The 17,591-nt window shown below is 41.9% G+C and overlaps 1 protein-coding gene across 9 annotated transcripts in view; it reads left to right on the forward strand.

The window, feature by feature from the left end:
- AKAP9 (A-kinase anchoring protein 9) overlaps positions 1 to 17,591 on the forward strand; it is a 234,048-nt gene that overhangs the window by 38,824 nt on the left and 177,633 nt on the right. For 6 of the 9 annotated variants that reach the window (XM_073581981.1, XM_073581974.1, XM_073581976.1 and 3 more), the window contains 3 exons: positions 970 to 1,026; positions 1,569 to 1,724; positions 2,736 to 2,933. In XM_073581981.1, the coding sequence (XP_073438082.1) occupies positions 970 to 1,026; positions 1,569 to 1,724; positions 2,736 to 2,933 (411 nt within the window). The remainder of the gene's footprint in view (positions 1 to 969; positions 1,027 to 1,568; positions 1,725 to 2,735; positions 2,934 to 17,591) is intronic. The other 3 variants (XM_073581978.1, XM_073581979.1, XM_073581982.1) reach the window with 1 other exon arrangement.

Genomic DNA, 17,591 nt, shown 5'->3' on the forward strand with positions numbered 1-17,591 from the left:
CCAGCGGCCTGGCTATAGGGGCAGTAGCGGTTTCCTCTGTCGGAAGAAATAGTTCAGTAACTGGCGCCTATGGAGTTTGTTAGGTGATACTAGATTGGCCTAAGTTAGGTTTTCTGAGTTCTGGATTTAGTTTTTGGGTCTGATCTGGGGTCCGAACTTATTTTGGGGTGAGGTCTTGGGACTAATTTAAAGGGATTATTTGGGTAAAATAAAACTTACAGATGAGACTGAACTTACAGATGAGACTGGACTTGCAGAAAATAACTAAGTCCATAATACACTCCTAACGGCAGACGCCTGGATCCAGTGCAGGCAGCTCCTGCACCGACACAGGAGGTGAAGATGTCACCTTTCCACCAACCGCCGGACCACTGTGGCCTGTGATTGACTGCAGCTTTGGGGAGAAATTGGCTAGTGGGTCATATGATGATGCACTGCCAGTATCATCTGACTGCTGCAGCCAATCATGAGCTGCAGGGGTCTGGCAGCTGTTGAACGGTGACCTCTTTGCCTTGTGTGGTTGCAGACCATGGAGCTGTCTACGCTGGATCCATGTTAGTATTGCTGAGTAGTATTAATCATTTTTTTTATTTATTTTGCCCAGAAAACCCCTTTAATTTTGGAATCCGTTGTGGGTTCTGAAATTTTTAGGATCATGTTGGAAGTCTGAATTTCAGAAGTCTGGTTGACAGTCTGAATTTTAGAGAATCCAGTCCAGAGCTGGAATAATAAATCTGCCCTGGGGTCTGAATTTTGTAATCTGAGATCTGAAATTTCTTTAGGGGTCTTCGAGCTGAGCCTATTGAGGGTCTCAATTTAGCACTTTGGGGTCTGATATTTTTTTTTTTTTTTTTTCAGAGGGCCGGTATCTGAATTCACCACTTTTTATTATTCTATTTTATATCCATATCGCTATTAATTTATTTTACATTTTATTCCGTATTCATTTTTTTGCTTTCACGAGAGAAGATGCACATCAGAAAGACAGTGTGTCGACTGACGTCTCAAAGGGCAGCCAGCTACATGGTGAGCCACCGCAGTTGTAATCCGTACAGTGACCGCTGTTCTCTGTGTGTAGCTAGTTGGGTACGGTGTAAGTCGTCGTTGATTTTAGAATTTTGTTGTTTTGTTTTTTTTTTTAAATTTTTGTATTAGAATTTTTAATAGGTTTTCCCCTCTTTATAAAGTGATGACGTATCAATAGGACATGACATCACTTTATTATTGGTGAAAGTTCGACTTATGGAACCACAACTGATTCTGACAATAAAGGGGGAATGCCACCATAAGATAGTTAGCTAGTGACTCTTGATAAGTGAATGTTAGCTAATGAGGAGGACCCCAGGATCTGCTTCTTATCTTCCTTGTATCTACAGTTCGGCGTCCCTTCTTCAGGAGTTTTTAAGGACGTCGTCATGCCAATCAGATGCAACCTTTGGGTTGCGATCTAGCTGAATTCTATTGTTTTGCTGATGTTTTGTGTTTATTTTTAAGTAATGAAAGAAAAAAATATTGAAGATTTTTTTTTTGTAGTTTTATTTAATTTTTTTCCCTTTTTTTTTTTTTAGCTTCAAGAATTTGAAACGGCGATCAAGCAGAGAGACGGGATAATTACACAGCTTACCGCCAATCTGCAGCAAGCCCGGAAGGAGAAGGACGACATCATGAGAGAATTTCTGGAACTGACGGAACAAAGTCAGAAGCTGAAGATTCAGTTCCAGCATGTGAGATCTGCTTTATATCAGTAGTAATAAAGGGTCGGGATGTGATACATATTCATCTTAAAGGGATTGTCCGGACACTTTATATTTATTTTTTTTCATAGAAGCATATATGGACTGTTAGAGTTGGAAGGGAGCTAACCCACTAAACCATCTCAGACAGATGTCTGTCCGGCCGCTGTTTAAAGACTTCCATTGAAGGTCTTGGTACTGAACTAATTTAATTTTAGAGGATATGATCGTTGGGGGGGAGCTCCTCACTGATCAGTTGTTATTTGCTATTTTTTTTGGATAGAAGGTGCCCTGCAGTACCCAGCAGCGGCTTCTACTAATTGAATGGAGCTGGAAGTGTTTACATCCAATCCAAATATAAGCTGATCAGTCAGACACCCCCACAGATCTCATATTGATGACCTTTACTGTGAATAGGTCATCAATAAGCTGTGAACGGACAAACCCTTTTAAGGAACACAAACACATCGTGGGATGAGCCGTAAATGCTTGATTACCGGGGATCCGACCACTGGGACCCACGTCTATCCCTAGAACAGGGTAGTCTCTTCCCGCAGGTGCATTCACAGCCATCTGTCCCCTGCTAAGCAAAAAGAAGGAATTATGACTGCAGCGTCAGACTACACAGGTTGTTTGTAGTCTACTGCCATAGAGATGCCTAGGCCAGCATAGAAACTGTAGGCACAAAACAGTTAGAGATAGATATATTTTTTTTCATTGCATAAAAAAAGCATATGGCTTTAGTTTAAAAAAAATACATATAAAAACTAAATATATTTTTTTTTACTCAGTGTGATTAAATTTTGGCTATTCTTCATACGTTGCTGCCGATATTAGGCAGTAGGAAGTCCAAGCGTGTTTTGTTATATCAACATTACTATTTTTTAGTAGCAAAAAAAATAAGCAACTAAGCATATAGCTTTAATTAAAAATAAATATATAGAAATTTATTTAAAATAATAATAAAGACCACATTATTAATATGAACACTTTTATTTACAGCTACAGGCCGGCGAGACGTTGAGGAACACCAGCCACTCGAGCACAGCGGCAGATCTCCTTCACTCGAAGCAACAAATCCTCACCTATCAGCAGCAGCTGGAGGAGCAAGATCACCACCTCAAGTGCTGCCAGAAGGAGAATGAGGAGTTGCGGATACAGGTTGCGTCTCTGCAGGATCAGATTCTTGCTGTACAACAGGTGTGTATGAGGAAAAACAACTATGTAAGACTTGGTTCACACTGATCCTTTTCTTCAAAGTTGTACTCTCTCTAAGAACAAAAAAAATTTCACTGACTTTTTGTGACTTGCTTGTGGCAAAATATCTCGATCTTTGGCTCTGCAACCTCTGTCATAGCCAAAGTCGCCATGTAACCCCAAGTTAGGCTGGCTTCAGTGATGTATATGGTTCAACAAATTACCATTTTGACAACTAGGAGACTGTGAGATTATCGTAACCAACTAGAAGTCAATCAATATTAGCTAATCTTAAATACTGTATTTTTTGGACTGTAAGACGCACTTTTTAGCAAGAAGAAAAATCTTGCTAAAAAGTGAGTGCATCTTATTGTCCGGAGACTGCCTTCTTTGATGATGGATAACTTTGACAAAGCGTCCAACCCGATCACTGAGTGAATTGCTCTATCGTACCTTGCCCGACACTGGTCAGTCTGATCGGTGCAGTGCAGGAGAGAAAGCAATCAGGACTTGCACGGATGACGCAGATGTTGACAAGTTAAAGGAACTTTTTGGACATGTGAATCAATCACATGCTTGGAACGAACATCAAAATGTTGTCAATATAGTGTGTGTATCTACAGCACAAATGGACACAAGGAGCTCCTGCTCTCCTGTCTTTAAAGGGGTTGTCCGGGCTTTTCACATAATCTCAGTGCATATCTGGGCTGCAGAATTATGACAATAAGTAATTTTACTTTCTGAACAGAACGTCCAAGGGGGGGGGGGTGTTATGGCATTGAAATGAGAACTGGTCGAAACCTCCTACTCTACTCCAAACATGCCCTCTATAGCAACAATCTCACCCTCCATAGCTACAGGCCCTCCCCGTCCACATGAAGCAGCCCTCATCACACAGTAACGAATTCTTCCCCTCCAGCAGCCTCAGTGCAGAGAGCAGAGAGCTGCTCCTCCCCCAGACACACACTGAACAGTGATCTATGCTGAGCCTCTGCTGTGTGAATGAGATCGCTCTGTGTCACTGATGTCTTCACACAGCAACAGATTTGGTGCAGTGTATGTGTGAGCACTGTGTCTCTAATGACACAAATACTGATGGGAGCAGCCTGTCCAATCAGCAGCTGTAACAGTGTGAAGTGTTGGGGGGTGTATATACGTATGTATTGTGCTGCTTTCACAAATACAGGATCACTGCTGTGTTCTTTCCAATGCTGGAATGATGATAAAGATGAGTGCAATGAAACATTCAAAATCGACAAGAAATTGGAGTTTACAGGAAAAAAAAGTTAAGAAACATTGTTTCCTGTATAATGACTTGTATATAAGGCAACATTTTAAAAGGATTTAAAGAAAGGAAAAATTATGCAAACCAAAATTGAAATTTTTATTAAAACATTGGAAATGTCAGTGTAATTTATAAAGGAAGAATTAACTGCCAAAAATATGATGGAAGAGGGGCTAAGATACACCCTGCATTACACCTAAATGAGAGCCTCATTCACATTCTTTTCTAATTGTCATGTATTGGTACTCCTAGACTCCAGTGCAAAGCCTGCCAAAAATCACAAGCAGGGACATCCATACACCCTTGAAAGAGACCACTTGCGGGCATCAATGAAATATTTTGAAAGTGTAGTTGTGGTACTACTACACTCATAAAGGCATAAAGACAAGATGCTAGCGGCAGGGCAGCACAACACCTCCAAGGCATAGAAGAACAGCTCATGCCAGGTGTCCAGCTTTGAAACCCAATAGCTGAAAGTATTGCTTGACCATCTTTAAAAACTTTTTCCTCCTAGTTAAAAATACCCAGTCATCAGGGCCTGGATGCTGGGATGGTGTCATTAAGTTAACCCAGGCCTTTGACAATGTATCTCTGCCTCTGCTCTACCTGTCGTGGGTCTCCTTCTCCTCCCTTCCTTGGTTGGGCAAGGAAGCTTTCCTCCTGCCATTAGTGTTGTGTGTTGGGATTTTTTTCAGCGTATTTTCGACAAAGACATTCTGGTATAGCACCATTTTGGTAGACCTCTTTGTCTCAGTAAGGAGAGATGCATAGTTTTCCTTGTATCATAGTAACATAGTTTTGAAGGCTGAAGGAAGACCTTATGTCCATCTAGTTCAGCCTATTTTTAGTGCAGCTGTTCTGCATTGCTGATCCTGGGGAAGGCAAAAAAACCCACAGAGTAGAAGCCAATTTTCTCCATAGGGAAAAAAATTCCTTCCCCTAAGCTTGGTCATCCATCTACCTATAATATTACGTTATTCGTAACCTTCTATACTGTTAATCACAAGAAAAGTATCCATCCTTTCTTAAATTCATTCAGTGAGTTGGCCATCACAACTTCCTCAGGAAGAGAATTCCAGAGCCTCACTGCTCTTACCGTGAAGATCCCTCTTCTATACTGGTGTAGAAATTGTCTTTCCTCCAAACGAAGAGAATGCCCCCTTGTTCTTGGTCGTTGCTCTTGAAGGGTGAACAACCAGTACTCTTATTTTGGCCAATATGAATGTAATGTAAGGGTTACGTGAAAGGCATTGGTACATAAAGTCGGCCATATGTGCCAAGCTCTCTACAGCAAATGCTTCCCTGTCTCCTCCATGATGACTATTCTCCATCTCCTCCTATGTCTCCATTTCTTCCTCCTCTATTCCTCTCCTCAACCCATCTACATAGGAGAGATGGGACAAAGCTTGTGTGGGTACTAGTCTCTTTTGCGTTGCGCTATGAGCCAGCTCCTGTTGTTCCTCCTCCTCCTCATTGATACTAAATCCACGTTGAGCAGATGAGATGAGGCTGGGCTGGGTAGTATTTCCCTGTCTCGTGTCTTCCTCCATCTGGTCCGCATGTAAAGCTTTGTGTTTAATTTTCAGTAGCGACTGTTTTAGTAGACACAGAAGCGGGATTGTTGTGCTGATTATGGTGTCATCGCCGCTCACCATCTTTGTGGAGTCCTCAATGTCTTGGAGAACTGCACAAATGTCAGACATCCATTCCCTCTCTTCAGTCATGTGCGGAGGCTGACCAGAATACCGACGGACATTTTGGAGCTGGTATTCCACAATTGGCCTCTGCTGCTCACAAAGCCTTGCCAGCATGTGCAGCGTGGAGTTCCACCACATGATCACGTCACACACCAGTCGGTGAGCTGGCACCTACATGCGCTGCCTCAGTAACTCTGCTACGGTGTGTGGTTTGTCTCCAAAACAAATTGGCTTCAGCAGAGCCTGTTGCCGCTTCACTTAAGAAGTGCTGCAGAACTTCCAGTTTCTGGCTTATGTGGACGACGTGCTCTGAAATAGCACATCGAAGATGGAGGATGAGGAGGAGCAGGAGGGGGTGAAGGAAACCATGATCGAGGTAGGGCCAGCAATTCTCGGCGTCGGTAGCGCATGTGCCTTGCCAAGGTGGGACTCGGCTGTGGCATCCACAATGTTCACCCTTATTCTCCTTCATCTGGAGACTGGGGGGGATACTACCTCCACCTGATTCCAGGAGCCTAATTCCCAGGTGCCTGGGTTGTAAGTGACTCGTTTTCAGGTAGTTCCGAAGCCCCCAACATGTAGAAATGAGCAACAGCACCTCCCCCTACACCCTCCCCTGTCACCTGCACCATCACCTGCTCCCACTTAGGAGGTGGGGAACCCTAAGGGATAGTCCAATCTCTTAAGGGTTCTAGCCTTTTCTCAAGCCACCTCGAGGATCCTTTCCCAGGACCGTTCATTTCTCAAGAAGGGTTTATCCTGCTTTCTACCTTCTCGGATCACAGCCACCGCATACCAGCGATGTTGCCCTGCATTTTGAGGAACGTGACCCTGGTTTCATCCGTCAGCTCTTACATCCTTTGAGGCAAGCTTTTTGTCTCTGCTGCCCACCGGTTGGACGAGATGTGATGACGGGTCCCAAACTCTTCTATGGACCCCCATATCCGCTGCTGGTTGTACATAACGACCCCCCCGGGTACCAACTGTCAGTACCTTGCAGCTAGCGGACTATACTACTTTTTTAATTCCAGCTATTTGCTAATATTATTACATCTACTACATGGAGCCCAATTGGAAAAGTGCATTTTTAGCCCCAAACACAGTACATGCATTAAAAAGGTTATTCTCAAAATAACAAGCAATCACTGGGGTCCGTCCACTGGGACCCCCAGCGATTCTGAGATCGGGGATCTGGAACCCAAAAATGGGTCTTTTTTATCCTAGTCTTGAATTGAGACCTCTACTTCATTTATTGTCTATAGGAGTGCCAGAGAAAGCCAAATACGTGGCTGCTTTATTTCCTGTAGTCCCATTGAGCATTCGCATCCCTCTGCTTTATTTCAGACAGTGCTAAACAGCCCCATACTCCAGACTGCTGGGTATACCACCAGTTTGATCAACAGCATTCGGCACGTTATCCCCTTTTCTGTGGATGCAGATATAGGATAACTTTTTAGAAAAAAAAAACCTTTTGAAGCTTAAAAAAGAAAAAAAAAAAAAGCCCCCAAATGTGTTCATTTAAAAAAGCAGCACGTAATACTTCAATTCTCCTGTGGGGGCACTGCTGGCATATCAAACTCTTGCTACTAATTATTGGGGATTCTAGCAGTGGGTGGCAGATGGAACCCTTGTAACAAAAGATCAGCCAAAGTGGAAATTTTTCTAAGCCCTTTTTCTTATTTATTTTCTTAAGGGTATCTGCCAGCAGATTTTTGATATTTAATCTAAGCCAGCATGATATAGAGGCAGAGAGCCTGATTACAGGGATGTGTCACTTGCTCAGTAGCTTGCTATAGTTTCAGTACAGTAAGTGTTTTATCAGCATTAGATTATCACTGCAGGACTAGATGTCACCTGCCAGGCAGTCCAGATAATATGGAACCCCACCCCCACCACTGATTGGCAGCTTGCTGACAATGTACACTGGAGGTGCCAGTTTAGCGGGTGTGGGTGGGGTTATACACGGGTCAGCGTTTTGACCACTGCTACATCTACAGCAGAAAACTGAAATTCTGTCAAAACTACGCCAAGCAGCCCAGTGAGTGATACATCACTGGAATCCGGGTCTCTGACCCTATATCATGCTGTTCTCAGATTCCATAGCTAAAATCTGCTGGCAGATTCTCTTTAAATGTTTGCAATGGTGCTGATGGTTCTGCATAGTATCCTGATCTCTCAGACTGTTAAGTAGAACAGACTGCACTCCACAGCATTAATCAGAAGGTCAGCCTTGGATTTTTGCCTTTTATTCCATGGTGGATTTTTTTCTCCCGCCGTATGAACATGCCTTAAAGAGCAAGCATCCTATTAATTATTATTTTGTAAATCGAAAGAACACAAGAAAATAAGCAAGTATGTAATATATCTTATCCGAGAAATCTGTTTTTCTTTATCGCTTCATTGGGGGGACACAGATTACTGTTGTGAGTTCATTCTCACCAGTTGTGAGTTCCCCTTCTGGACTCCCTCTGGTGGCGACGGGAGGTGGTGCGGCTGGTTTGATTGGTGGAGATCTGCCACCTGAGAATGAGGATGATGATTGGATCTCAGGATTCTCAGATTGGATTTAAGACAGCCGATGCCCTATTCAGTTGCTGGTGATTCCTTCTGGCTTGTCAGCTCTTGGTTTTCAGCTCTGTTCCAGTCATCTAAAGCTAAGTTTTTCTGCTAATGTTCACACTTGATTTTGTTGGTCTATTCAGTTTTTTGTGTGGTCAGCCAGCCCCGGCTGGGGGCTGTGCTGAATTTCCACTCTTATTTATCAGTATTTTGCCAATTGGCTTTTTGTCCCTTACTAGTTCGGTCTCTTTTTGCTCTGTCTCAGAATATTCCAGAGTGCTGATATAGTGGGAGAAGTCTAGTGACTTCAGGGTTAATTATGCTATCAGAAGTGTTAGACATTATTTTTGTAGGGTTTTTTTGCAGGTTGCAGATAGTGACTTGCCTTTCCTTTCCTGTCTAGTTAGTTTGGGCCCCATCGTTTGCTCAGCCTATTTTCCTGCCTGAATTTGTGCCTTCATCTTGTTTCACCGTCAATACATGTGTGGGGGCTATCTATTCCTTTGGGGTCTGCTCTGGGGCAGTTAGTTTTCCCTTTTCTTGCTTTAGGCTTATGTAGTCCTCCGGCCGTGACGAGGTGTCTAGGAACATCGTAGGTACGCTCCACAGCTGCTGCTAGTTGTGTGGTAAGATCAGGGATCTACAATCTGCATAGTTACCAACTTCTCTGGTTTTCTGAAACTTAGCTTGTTTTGTTTTTTTTTCTCCTCGGTGACCCATTCATAACAGAATGACCAGCCTTACCGCAGATTCTAGGGTACTCAAAAGCAGGAAAGAATTGTAAAAAGAAAAAAAGAAAAGTGTCAGAATTTTTTTTTTTTTTTTTTATTATATGTATATTTTTTCCTCTTTTTCTCTGGGGCCGTAGGAGGATTTTTTTTTTTTTTAAATGGAGATTAAGCAATTGTCTGATCGTGTGGAGCAGCTCACTGCTGAAGTGCGGAGAATTTCCGCCTATCTCGCTCATTCACATGCTGCTGAACCAAGGATCCCTACTCCTGATGTGTTTTTTGGGGATCGGTCTAAATTTTTGAAATTTAAGAAAAATTGTAAATTATTTCTTGCCTTGAAGCCTAACTCATCGGGGAGCTCTGCGCAGCAGGTTAAAATTGTCATCTCCTTGCTGCGCGGCAATCCCCAGGATTGGGCCTTTTCTCTGACACCTGAAGATCCTATTCTGACTAATGTGGATGCATTTTTTCAAGCCTAGGGGTTGTTGTATGATGAACCTAATGCTATTGATCAAGCTGAGAGAACCCTGTTGGCATTAAACCAGGGTCAGGATTCTGCAGTTATACTGTCAAAAATTCCAAAAGTGGGCGGTCCTTACTACCTGGAATGATAATACCTTGGCAGCTCTCTTTCGGAAGGGTCTGTCAGAAACCGTAAAAGATGTTATGGTGGGATTTCCTGTTCTGGTCTTGATGATTCTATGTCATTAGCCATTCAAATTGATCGGCGTTACGTGAACGCAAAACTACACGAGAGGAGTTGCCACCTTTTGGACAAATGTCTGAACCTATGCAATGTGATAGAGTTTTGTCTAGGGTGCAACGTCGGGAGTTTAGAAGGCGTAATAAGCTGTGTTTTTTCTGTGGAGACGTCTCTCATATTATTTCTGTCTGCCCAAAATGAGAGAAACGTTTTGCACACACATTTGCTGTGGGCAGTATACAACCTAAGTTTCTTTTGGCAATTACTCTGATCTGCTCCTTATCCATGTTTTCCACGAAGGCTTTTGTGGATTCAGGAGCAGCGTTGAATCTGATGGATTTGGACTTTGCTAAACGTTGTGGTTTTTCCATGACGCCTCTGCGGACGCCTATTCCTTTGAGGGGTATTGATGCTACTCCTTTGGCGGAGAATAAACCTCAGTTTTGGACCCAGGTGACGATGCGGGTTGCCCCAGGCCACCAAGAAAATTGTAAATTTTTGGTGCTGCATAATTTGCATGATACTATTGTTCTGGGTTTCCCCTGGTTGCAAACTCATAATCCAGTTTTGGATTGGAAATCTGGGTCTGTGGTGAGTTGGGGTTGTCAGTGTGTTGTTAGGGACACTCCTGTTTTCTCCACCTCTCCCCAGTCTCATGATATTCCTGATTATCTAGCCGATTTTTCTGATGTATTTAGTGAGAGCAAGTCTGGGTCTTTGCCTCCTCATAGGAGTTATGACTGTGCAATTGAGTTGATGCCTGGGTGTAAATTTCCCAAGGGTCGGCTCTTCAACTTATCAGTACCCGAACATGATGCTATGCGATCCTATATTAAGGAGTCGTTGGAGAAGGGTCTTATTAGACCATCCTCGTCACCTTTAGGGGCTGTTTTTTTTTTTTTGTGGCCAAGAAAGATGGTTCATTAAGACCGTGTATTGATTATCGTTCCCTTAACAAGATGACGGTTAAATATCAGTACCCGTTACCTCTGATGTCTGATTTATTCTCCAAAATTAAGAGTGCCTGCTGGTTTACCAAGCTTGACCTCAGGGGGCGTATAATCTTTTTCGCATCAAGCACGGGGATGAATGGAAGACGACGTTTAATACTCCGGAGGGACATTTGGAGTACCTGGTGATGCCTTTTGGGCTCACTAATGGCCCTTCTGTCTTCCAGTCCTTTATGAATGATATTTTCCGTGACTTTGTGGATAAGTTTTTGATCATCTATCTGGATGATATTTTGATCTTTTCTAGTGATTGGGATTCTCATGTGGAACACGTCCGGACTGTGTTCCGGATTTTGAGAGAGAATTCCCTGTTTGTTAAGGGATCAAAATGCCTCTTTGGTGTACAGAGGATTTCATTTTTGGGATTTATCTTATCTCCATCGACTATTGAAATGTACCCGGCCAAGGTACAGGCCATTTATGATTGGGTTCAGCCTACTGCTTTGAAGGCTCTCCAGAAGTTTTTGGGTTTTGCTAATTTCTATCGTAAATTTATAGGTAATTTTTCTGGTATTGTCAAACCACTGACTGATCTGACCAAAAAGGGCGCTGATGTGCTGAATCGGTCTCCTGTGGCTGTCTCAGCATTTCAGGAGCTTAAGCAGAGATTTACATCAGCTCCAGTTTTACGGCAACCTGATGTCTCACTTCCATTTCAGGTGGAGGTAGATGCTTCTGAGATTGGTGCAGGAGCTGTTTTGTCCCAAAAAGACCCTGTGACTTCTAAGATGAATCCCTGTGCCTTCTTTTCTCGAAAGTTCTCCCCATCTGAACGCAACTATGATGTGGGGAATCGGGAATTGTTGGCCATGAAGTGGGCATTTGAGGAGTGGAGACGTTGGCCGTGGCGTACATAAACCACCAGGGCGGTACTCACAGCAGGCAGGTAATGTCAGAAGTGGCAAAGATACTGCGTTGGGCAGAGCGTCACGTTCCGGCGGTCTCCGCCGTTCACATTCCAGGGGTGGAAAATTGGGCAGCCGACTTCCTAAGTCGCCAGGGCCTTGCGTCAGGCGAATGGTCCCTTCACCCCACAGTCTTCAATCAGATATGCCAGCATTGGGGCACCCCGGACGTCAATCTCATGGCATCTCGGATGAACCACAAAGTTCCTCTCTTCGTAGCCAGGTCCAGGGATCCGCAAGCCATCGTTTGCTATGCCCTGGTAATTCCGTGGTCCCAGTTCCAACTGCCTTACCTCTTTCCTCCCCTTGCCCTGATTCCAAGGGTAGTCAAGAAAATAAAATCAGAAGGCATCCCACCGCAGGTGAAGACTCTTCTCCAAGGAGTCGCCCATGTGGCTCCTCATCATTCTCCTATAGATCCATGGGATCTCAATCTCGTTCTTGGCGCTCTCCAAAAGGCGCCGTTCGAACCTCTCCAGGACATTCCTCTGTCCCTTCTCTCGTGGAAGATGGCTTTCCTAATCGCCATTACATCCATCAGGAGAGTTTCTGATCTGGCTGCCTTATCCTGTCGTTCCCCGTACCTATCCTCCACCAGGACAATGTCGTCCTCAGGCCAGTTCCTTCCTTCCTTCCTAAAGTGGTATCCCCGTTTCACATTAACGAAGATATCGTCCTTCTCTCGTTTTGTCCTGCGCCTGCTCACCCTCTGGAGAAGTCGCTCCACAAGCTGGATGTAGTGAGAGCCTTGCGTATCTACCTTGCCAGGACTGCTTCGTTTCGCCAATCCGATTCCCTGCTTGTCATCTCTGAAGGTCGCCGGAAAGGGCTTCCAGCATCCAAATCCACGATCGCTCGCAGGATTCGTTCTACCATTCTGGAAGCCTACCGACTTCAGGAAAAACGACCCCCTCCGGGAGTGAGAGCCCACTCCACCCGGGCTGTAGGAGCATCTTGGGCTGTGCGACACCAAGCTCCGGCCTTGCAACTCTGCAGGGCCGCAACCTGGTTGTGTTTGCACACCTTTGCAAGGTTCTACAGGGTTCATTCCCAGGCCTCGTCTGATGCAGCTTTTGGTCAGAAGGTTCTGCAGGCGGTGGTAGCTCATCGACCGACCTAAGCCCTTCCTCCTTTCGTTCCTTTATTACTGTTCCCACCCTTGGGACTGCTTTGGAACGTCCCATGGTAATCTGTGTCCCCCAATGAAGCGATAAAGAAAGAGGGATTTTGAGGTCTTACCGTAAAATCTCTTTCTTGGAGCCTTCATTGGGGGACACAGCACCCTCCCTGTTTAAGTTGTACCGTGTTGGGTCTACGAGTCCCTTGTTGGGTTGGTACATATGTTGAGAGTTTTTGGTTGCTTCTCCTACTGCTTTCTCACCAACTGAGGTACTTGGTGCCTGTCGGTGGGTGTATACTGCCGGGGAGGAGCCAATTTTCTTGTGTTTTGCATAGTGTCAGCCTCCTAGCAGCAGCAGCATACACCCATGGCATTCTGTGTCTCCCAATAAAGGCTCCAAGAAAGAGATTTTACGGTAAGAACCCAAAATCCCTCTTTTTCTGTTTTTTTTTTTTAACAGTTATTTTTCACTTTCAATTCATGGGTAAAAGCTGTAAAATCTGTATTTAGTGAAAACAGATTTTCTGAGATAGATAGGAGATGATGACAGTTGCTGCTCATAAAATTCTATGGAAAGGGGAGGAGCTAGAGGAAACGGACATTCTACTGCAAGTTCTCCTTAAAGGACAGTTTAAAGTTGAATTCAAATTCGCCGAGTGCAGATTTAACCCCTTTCTGACCTTGGACGCAATAGTAATTTATGGCTCTGGGGAAGAAGGGGAGCGAAAAACGAAAACGCAAAACCGAAAAAAGCTCCGGTCATTAAGGGTTTAACTGATTCTCCCATAAATTGGGCGTGAAAGATCAGTCCAGGAGGTGAAAGCAACAGATTTTGTTGAGAAAAGAAGCAACATTTTAATATATCTTCTCAACAGATTTTGTTGAGAAGATATATTAAAATGTTGCTTATTTCCCTGTCTATTATTGATTTATGAAATAAAATAATTAAAATGACTTTAAATCGGCTTTCTTGCCACATATGTGTAAATCGGGAAGGTGACACAGCTGCGTTACTTTCGCAAGATATTTGGTTAATTTTTAACTTCCCGGATGTAAAAATGTATGTAGTTACTTTATTTTTTTTCGGGGGTGTGAGTGATCAAGTGTGTAACATTATTTGCTGTGTGATAATGTAAGGAGCTGATAATGCTGGAAATAAGAGAAATCTGCAATTCAGACCAACGCCTGGGCACAGCAGTGGAGATAGCAGAGCAGTATGTGAGCGCGGCCATAGGCGGCGAGACAGACAACCACGATATGCCGTGGATTTTCATAGCCCCCACCATCCATCGCTCCCACAGTCCCTATCCCTGTTCCCTACTGTACACGTGCATTGGGAAAACTCATGTCCTACCAATAAAGCTTCTTTGAATTTGAAGTGGATTTTAGATATATGGCTGGATAGATCTATTTTAGATATTATTTTAGATAGATATTAGAGATGAATATGAGATAGATGTGGAAAGAAATCTGGATAGAGGAATGGATAGTTAATAATAGATATCAGAGAGACATGACATACTGTAGGTAATGCTGTACATCCAGGGCATATTTCTATGCCATGAGAAAGCTTTATATTGTAGATAGATATTAAAAGGCTCATTGTGAGCCGAATCGTTGCCGGGCCATGTTGGTTTGATTAAATCCACCTTTCACTTCAAGTTATTGGAGTGCTGCCTTCCTTTTTTCATGTTATGCCATGAGACAGCTGTATATTGTAGATAGATATGACAGGAATGTATAGATAAATTTATAGACTGATGTATAGATATGACATGGATCTATACAGGGTGGGCCATTTGTATGGATACACCTAAATAAAATGGGAATGGTTGGTGACCCAGATCGGCGCGCTGAATTTGCAGAATGGGCAAAACAAAAATTAGGACAGGACCCTCAGTTTACACAGAATATTATGCTCAGTGATGAGGCAGACTTTTGTGGGTGGACCATTTATATGGATACACCTAAATAAAATGGGAATGTGACGGTTTTCTTGCGTAGGGCGTCTTGCATTGAAATCTGCTGCAATGACCCGGGTACTGCGTTCACCAGACATCAACACAATTTCTATCCGCTCCTCACGTGTTATCCTGTGTCAATGGCTGTAAACAAAGAGAAACTTGTAAATAACTCATGAAAGATTAAAGTTGCGTTAAAACCAAGCACACCATTGTTTTTCTTGTGAAATTCTCAATAACTTTGATGTGTCACATGACCCTCTTCCCATTGAAAAAAATAAAATAAAGTTAGATCCAAAATGGCCGACTTCAAAATGGCCACCATGGTCACCACCCATCTTGAAAAGGTTTCCCCCTCCCATATACTAATGTGCCACAAACAGGAAGTTGATATCACCAACCATTCCCATTTTATTTAGGTGTATCCATTTTAAATGGCCCACCGTGTAGATTGATGTCCAGATATGACATGGATATATAAATTGATGTATAGATATGTGCTTTGGCAAAACTAATGTTTATTTGATCCTGCCAATAAAGCTTCTTTGAATTTGACATGACATGGATGTATAGATGGATTTATAGCTTGATCTATAGATGGATCTATAGATGGATCTATAGATGGATATATAGATATGACATGGATATATAGATATGTATAGATGGATGTATAGATATGACATGAATGTATAGATGAATATATAGATGGATGTATAGATGGATGTATAGATATGTATAGATGGATATATAGATATGACATGAATGTATAGATGAATATATAGATGGATGTATAGATGGATGTATAGATATGACATGGATGTATAGATATGACATGAATGTATAGATGAATATATAGATATGACATGGATACATAGATGGATGTATAGATATGACATGGATCTATAGATGGATGTATAGATATGACAGGATGTATAGATGGATGTATAGATATGACATGAATCTCTAGATATGACATGGATATAGATGGATATATAGATATGATATGGATATAGATGGATGTATAGATATGACATGGATATATAGATGGATGTATAGATGGATGTATAGATATGACATGGATCTACAGATGGATATATAGATATGACATGGATATATAGATGGATGTATAGATATGACATGGATGTATAGATGGATGTATAGATATGACATGGATCTACAGATGGATATATATATATGACATGGATATATAGATGGCTGTATAGATATGACAAGGATATATAGATGGATGTATAGCTATGACATGGATTTATAGATGGCTGTATAGATATGACATGGATATATAGATGGCTGTATAGATATGACATGGATCTCTAGATGATGTATAGATATGACATGGATGTATAGATATGACATGGATGTATATATGGATGTATAGCTATGACATGATCTACAGATGGATATATAGATGTGACATGGATGTATAGATGCATGTATAGATATGACATGGATCTACAGATGGATATATAGATATGACATGGATCTATAGGTGGATGTATAGATATGACATGGATGTATAGATGGATGTATAGATATGACATGGATTTATAGATGGCTGTATAGATATGACATGGATGTATAGATATGACATGGATCTCTAGATATGACATGGATGTATAGATATAACATGGATATAGATGGATATATAGATATGACATGGATATAGATGGCTGTATAGATATGACATGGGATCTATAGATGGATGTATAGATATGTATAGATGGATATATAGATATGACATGGATATATAGATGGATATATAGATGGATATATAGATGGATGTATAGATGGATGTATAGATATGACATGGATGTATAGATATGACATGAATGTATAGATGAATATATAGATATGACATGGATACATAGATGGATGTATAGATATGACAGGATGTATAGATGGATGTATAGATATGACATGGATCTCTAGATATGACATGGATATAGATGGATATATAGATATGATATGGATATAGATGGATGTATAGATATGACATGGATATATAGATGGATGTATAGATGGATGTATAGATATGACATGGATCTACAGATGGATATATAGATATGACATGGATATATAGATGGATGTATAGATATGACATGGATGTATAGATATGACATGGATCTACAGATGGATATATATATATATATATATATGACATGGATATATAGATGGCTGTATAGATATGACATGGATATATAGATGGATGTATAGCTATGACATGGATTTATAGATGGCTGTATAGATATGACATGGATATATAGATGGCTGTATAGATATGACATGGATCTCTAGATGATGTATAGATATGACATGGATGTATAGATATGACATGGATGTATATATGGATGTATAGCTATGACATGGATCTACAGATGGATATATAGATGTGACATGGATGTATAGATGGATGTATAGATATGACATGGATCTACAGATGGATATATAGATATGACATGGATCTATAGGTGGATGTATAGATATGACATGGATGTATAGATGGATGTATAGATATGACATGGATTTATAGATGGCTGTATAGATATGACATGGATGTATAGATATGACATGGATGTATAGATATGACATGGATATAGATGGATATATAGATATGACATGGATATAGATGGCTGTATAGATATGACATGGGATCTATAGATGGATGTATAGAT

The sequence above is a fragment of the Dendrobates tinctorius genome, unplaced genomic scaffold (genome assembly GCF_039654945.1).
Source record: "Dendrobates tinctorius isolate UK_male_01 unplaced genomic scaffold, ASM3965494v1 ptg000070l, whole genome shotgun sequence".
Taxonomy (NCBI): Eukaryota; Metazoa; Chordata; class Amphibia; order Anura; family Dendrobatidae; genus Dendrobates; species Dendrobates tinctorius.